The sequence below is a fragment of the Ananas comosus genome, linkage group 23 (genome assembly GCF_001540865.1).
Source record: "Ananas comosus cultivar F153 linkage group 23, ASM154086v1, whole genome shotgun sequence".
In the NCBI taxonomy this organism is placed as follows: Eukaryota; Viridiplantae; Streptophyta; class Magnoliopsida; order Poales; family Bromeliaceae; genus Ananas; species Ananas comosus.
The window spans coordinates 6,297,072-6,303,187 of NC_033643.1; the positions used below are offsets into that span (position 1 = coordinate 6,297,072).

General features: G+C 30.8%; 1 protein-coding gene across 1 annotated transcript; it reads left to right on the forward strand.

Moving 5' to 3' along the window:
• On the forward strand, window positions 3,530-5,572 carry LOC109727912. The gene is made up of 6 exons (XM_020258125.1): window positions 3,530-3,626; window positions 3,736-3,786; window positions 4,597-4,687; window positions 4,778-5,174; window positions 5,282-5,339; window positions 5,442-5,572. Exons 3-6 carry the CDS (start codon window positions 4,633-4,635, stop codon window positions 5,448-5,450), a joined length of 519 nt encoding a protein of 172 aa, XP_020113714.1. The 5' UTR covers window positions 3,530-3,626; window positions 3,736-3,786; window positions 4,597-4,632; the 3' UTR covers window positions 5,451-5,572.

The window sequence follows — 6,116 nt, forward strand, 5'->3', positions numbered from 1 at the left end:
ACATAAAATTCAATCCGTTGTTATTAACTTTTTTCGCAACCTGATTTTTTGCAGAACTTTACACAGTGGAGTTTCAAAAACGAGGTCTACCACATGTACATATCTTAGTATGGTTGCATGTTGATCATAAATACTTAACTAGTTTCTAGATAGATCAATTATCTCTGCAGAGATACCTGATAAAACTATTGATCTAGATAGTTACACAAGTGTTGTCAAATTTATGATGCACGGTCCATGTGGGCTAGCAAAACCAAACGCACCATGTATGGTGAAAGGTCGATGTTCAAAATATTTTCCCAAGGATTACAAAAGTGAGACTATAATAAATGATGATGGTTATCTTATATATAGAAGAAGAAATGATAGGGTTGCTATTAAAAATGGGATTGAACTTGATAATAGATTTGTTGTGCCTCACAGCCTTACATTAGTTAATAAATACCAAGCTCATATTAATGTTGAATGATGTAATAAGTCGAGGCTTATAAAGTATTTGTTCAAATATGTTAATAAAGGTCCGGATCGATCCGCCGTTGTTATAGAAAATAATATTAATCATGAAGCCTCTGGCTAGGGACAACGGTATAAACAAGTTGATGAAATTAAGCAATATCTGGATTGTCGATATTTATCTGCGCATGAGGCTGTTTGGAGGTTATTTGATTTTGATATTCACTTTAGACAGCCATCTATTGAAAGATTGATCGTACATTTGCCTATGATGAATAATGTTACATATCATAGTGGCCAATAGTTGATAGATGTTCTGAGGCGTCCTAATATTGATAAGACAATGTTTACGTCATGGATGGAGACCAACTTAGGTAATGATGATGCCCGCGAGCTTACATATGCAGAGTTTCCGACCAAATGGGTATGGCATCCAAAAGATAAATTTTGGTCAAGATGCAAGCAAGGAAATCGTATAGGAAGAATAGTTTACATCCATCCAAGTGTAGGAGAGCTTTATTTCTTGAGAATGCTTTTGAATGTGGTTAAAGGTCCTAGAAATTATACATAAATTAGAACTGTGCATGGTGTTATTCTTGAAACATTCGCTCTGCATGTCAAGCCCTTAGCTTACTTGGAGATGATAGAGAATGGAGAGAAGCACTGAGTGAGGCAGCGCTTTGGTGCTCCACATGTTAGGTTAGGCAACTTTTGTCACTTTAGTGATGTACTGCGAGGTAACCGATCCATTTAAATTGTGGGAAGAATTTTGGGAATCATTTGCTGATGATGTCGTACACAAGTTGTGAAATATTCTTGGGATTCAAAATCTTCGCATATCTCAAATTGAACTCCAAAATCATGTTTTATTTGAGCTCGAAATATTATTTAATAAGAATTGCAGTTCCCTTGCACATTTTAAGCTTCCTATTCCGAATAGACTGGTTGTCGATCAATTGAATAATAGGTTACTTAGAGAGGAAATGGATTACAATCTAGAGGAATTAGAACAAGAGCATTTGCATTTGTTTAGGGGATTGACTGATGAACAAAGGAAAATCTATAATGCTGTATTGATTTTCATATATGAAAAAAAGGGGATGTAATATTTGCTTATGGACATGGTGGAACGGGTAAAACTTACCTTTGGAAAACTATTATTTGCAAATTACGTGCAGAAGGAAGAGTAGTGTTGGCTGTTGCTTCATCCGGAATAGCTTCGCTTCTATTGCCTGGAGGTAGAACGGCCCACTCAAGATTTAAAATACCTATTGAAATTGATGACTATTCTGTTTGTGAAATAAAGAAGTCCACCCAACTTGCAAAATTAATTTCCCACGCTAGCTAGATCATTTGGGGTGAAGTGTCCATGAATCACAGAAATTGTTTTGAGGCATAAGATAGAACATTGAAAGATATTTTGAAAATATAGATGATTCAGATGCCGGCGAAAAAATTGTTGGAAGCAAAACTGTTCTTTTAGGAGGTGATTTTAGGCAAATACTTCCACTTGTTGTAGGTGGAACTAAAGAAGATATTCTTAATGTATCAATTACTAGATCTTATATATGGAGCAAGTGCAAGATTATTCGCCTTACTACAAATATGCGTTTACTCCAAAGTTCTTCAAATGAAAAATCAAATGCATCTCTATCAGAGTTCAGTAAATGGATACTCGATATTGGTAATGGCACAATACAAGCTACTAAATTAGACGGAGAAGAAGAACCAACTTGGATTAAAATTCCTGACGATATGCTTATCGACAAAAATATGAATGATATTCAAAATATTGTTGCAGAAATTGATGATAGTTTTGGAGTGAACTATAATAATCCTGCCTACCTACGAGATCAAGCTATTGTTACACCAGTGAATGAAATGGTTGATGAGATCAATGCGTATGTACTTACCTTACTGCCAACTGAAGAACGTGTTTACTTAAGTTCAGATTCTATATGTAGTTCATCAAGAAATGTTCAAGACAGTGATATGCTTTATCCTGTGGACTTTTTGAATTCTTTAAAGTTTAATGGAATACCCAATTACGAAATAAAATTAAAAGTCGAGGCTCCTATTATGTTGCTTCACAACATTAATCAAAGCTCCGGTCTTTGCAATAGTACGCGACTGGTGGTAACCCAATTGAGTCATCGAATTATTGGAGCAGAAATCTTTATTGGTAATCATATTGGCTAAAAAGTTTACATCCTTCACATAGTAATGACGTAACTGATTCAAAATGGCCATTTGTATTAAAGCGAAGACAGTTCCCAATTCGATTGAGTTATGCAATGACCATCAATAAAAGACAAGGTTAGATGTTGCAAAGAGTCGGACTTTTTTTTTATCCCAACCTGTATTTTCACATGGACAGCTTTATATGGCGATTTCCCGCGTTACTTCTAGAGAAGGGTTGCACATTTTCATAGATAATAAAGATGGAGAACCTCAAGGTCATACAAGAAATGTTGTTTATCGTGAAATATTTGATGATCTATAATGGTTGGTTGTTTATTGTGAGTTTTTTGTGTTCCGAAATATTTAGCTATTTTATATAATAATTTTTCTTTACTAAGTTGTCCCTTTTTTTTTATTCTTTTTCTCGCCATGTTTTTTTTTATGTATATATATATGAAACAGACCTACAAAATTGCAATGGAGTACGTACTATTATTTGAATTATCATTGCAACATCAAAATTGCAAGATTAAAGTTTGAATGTGTCGACTCTGGGAATTGTCTGCTCCTTTTCTTAAAGGAGATATATTTGGTTTACATTATTTACTGGTGGACGAAAAGGTAATGTCACATGTTCTTTATATTTTTGTTATTTGTCTTCTTTATGTTATTTTCTATCTATTTTCAAATTAATATATTTATTATTATGTGATAATTAGGGATATTCTTTGCAAGGAACAATACGTAAAAAAGATAAGGAGGAATTCAAATGCGGCTTGCCGAGGGCAAAATATATCTTATAGAAAAGTTCAATGTTATTCCAAGCAAGAAAAAGTATGTAGCCGTCGAGGGTCCTTATGATTCAGATATAAATAAATGGACATTTGTAACACTGGTTGAAAAAGAAATGGACACAATGCCTTTATATAGTTTTAATTTCTCAAGCTTTCCTCAAGTTGAGAATCAAAGATACAACGACACTGTTTTCACTGGTAATATTTAGTTATAACACAGCATATTTAATTCAAAGAATAAATTAAAATTTTATTTTCATTTCGTACAAACTTCATATTATAATTTCCTTTGTTTCTATGATTCCAGATATTTTTGGCCGAATTACAGCCGTTGGTGAAATTTCGCACTGATATATTGGTAAGATTTTTACTCTGATTAAAAATTTAGAAATACAAGATTTGCAGTGAGTTTTTTCTCTCTCAATTCCTAAATTTAACTACTTCCTTTTGATTTGTTTACATTAATTGTATTTACACTGAATAAATCTTTACTTTTCAGGATGAATAGTTTATGTGTTATATTATGGGATAAATTTGCTCTGAATTTTGATGATAGCTCCATTTCAAAGAAAGATCAGAATGTTCATGTTATAATAATTCTTACTGGAATGATAGTTCGTTCTTTTAAAGGTTCACTCTTTATTTTAATATTACAAAAAAAAATTTATGGAATAATATATAAATTTATTAACTTTCAATATCTATTGTGCAAATTTAGAGAAGATACATTTGTCAACATGCTCGGCATCGAAGGTTTACATAGGCCTACAAATTCCAGAGGTTATAGAGTTTTTGGATATATTTGTATGCCAAATCTTAAACTTTAATTCTGTTAGTTTAATTAGTATCTCTTATGGACCTAAAAAAATGTTGCATAAATTACAACCCATGCCTGTCTCGATTGAACAAATTACCGTCTACCAACAGCAAATTATTAGTCCGTAAGAAGAAATGTGTGTGAATAGAAAAACTATTACTCAATTGTTCGCTCTCGACATATCTAACACTCAGGTGAATTTTATTTTACAAGTTTATCCTATAAAGCTATTTATTTTGTTTTCATTATGTAACAATAATTCCTTCGTACTTTTTATCAAACAGAATATGAAGTACACCTGCAAAACTAAAATTACTGAAATCGATACATCCTTTGGTTTGTGGTACAAAGCATGCTATAATTACAAATCAGCTGTCAAGACATTTGATGGTACTTTTTTGTGCTCCAATTGTGACAAGAATGATCAATCTCCTATATCATGGTAACTATTTTGTTTCTTACAGATTGTTTCATAAATTTTTAAATAAAAGAAGTTACTATGCATTCTTTTTTCTTCTCATTATATTGTTAGAAAGGTACAAATTAAATGCTATTGTTAAAAATGATACCGGTTCTGCAAATTTTACCATCTTCGGAAGATTGGCGCAAGATTTGATTCATATTTCGGCTCAAAACCTTGCTACTTCAGCTGGTTCAGATAAATTTACTCTTCCTCCTGCAATTAAAACAATTATTGGGCATAAACATATTTTTCAAATAGTACCTGACGTACAGAGGTTCAGAACAAGTGTTCCTTCTTTTGAAGGTGTCAAAATTTTTAATATTCAATATGACATAAAGGAGAATACTTCTTCGGCTAAAAATTTAATAATCAAATGTGAAGAAAAAGCTGATTCGCCTACTACTCAGAAAGAAATTCACAAAGAATTATTTGAGGAAGCATCCCCAAGTACAACCATTTCGTTAAGGTAATATTTTCATATTTATTTTCATGTTTGATTTATATTATTATATGTGTTTGTGTGTGTGTTTGTGTGTTTTTTAAACCAACAAAGATATATGGTTTTACCTACAGCTCTCCACCATTTGCCGATGATATAAAGGAAACTCAACCTGCCAAAAAAAAGACTTATGTGAGTTAGAATGTACTTCATTTCTTCCATCAAATATATACTATTTATAGCTAAGATTATGTTAAACTTACTTTTCATTGCGTTCTTTATTTTGATTTGCAGTTTCGATGAAGGTCTTTCCACAAATGAAGACCAGCTATGAAGATTTAAAAATTAATACTGCATTTATATTATATGTTTTATTGTACTGTTAGGGCGTGTTTGGTTTGAAGTCGGAATCGGAATCAGAATCGGAATCGAAATAAGTTGAAATCGGAATCGGAATGACTCATTACCTAATTCTGTTTGGTTCATTACCTGAATCAGAATCGAAATAAATCATTCCCATTGTTGGTGTTTGGTTCAGATAAATATAAAATAAGTACTCAAATTAATATATTAACTTTATCTTTATAATATATTAATTTAAATACAAACTGAAAATTAAAAATTAAAAATTTACATCAAAATTTTGAAATAATATCAAAATTTTAAATCTATTTTTTTTAAAAAAAAATAAACTTTGAAGTTGAGTGGATAATTCAAAATATAAAACTAAATTTTGATTTATTCACATTCAAACTTAAAATTACAATTTAAATTTTAATTTGAATCCATAAATTTAATTTAAGTTTTAAATAAAATTTGAATAAAATTTTATATAAATTAAAATTTAATTTAAATTCAAATTCATAAGTTAGATTCGAAATACTTGATTTAATTTTAATTTTTAATTCAAGTTCAAATTAAAATTTAAAATTATATATTTAATTTCTAAATTTAAACTCATATTTTAGT

Excerpts from the sequence above, each read along its gene's own strand:
- LOC109727912 (XM_020258125.1), top strand. The coding sequence starts at position 4,633 with ATGGTACTTTTTTGTGCTCCAATTGTGACAAGAATGATCAATCTCCTA. Across the intron at positions 4,688-4,777 it reads GATCAATCTCCTATATCATG|AAAGGTACAAATTAAATGCT; the intron begins GTAACTATTTTG and ends TTATATTGTTAG. Across the intron at positions 5,175-5,281 it reads AGTACAACCATTTCGTTAAG|CTCTCCACCATTTGCCGATG; the intron begins GTAATATTTTCA and ends TTTTACCTACAG.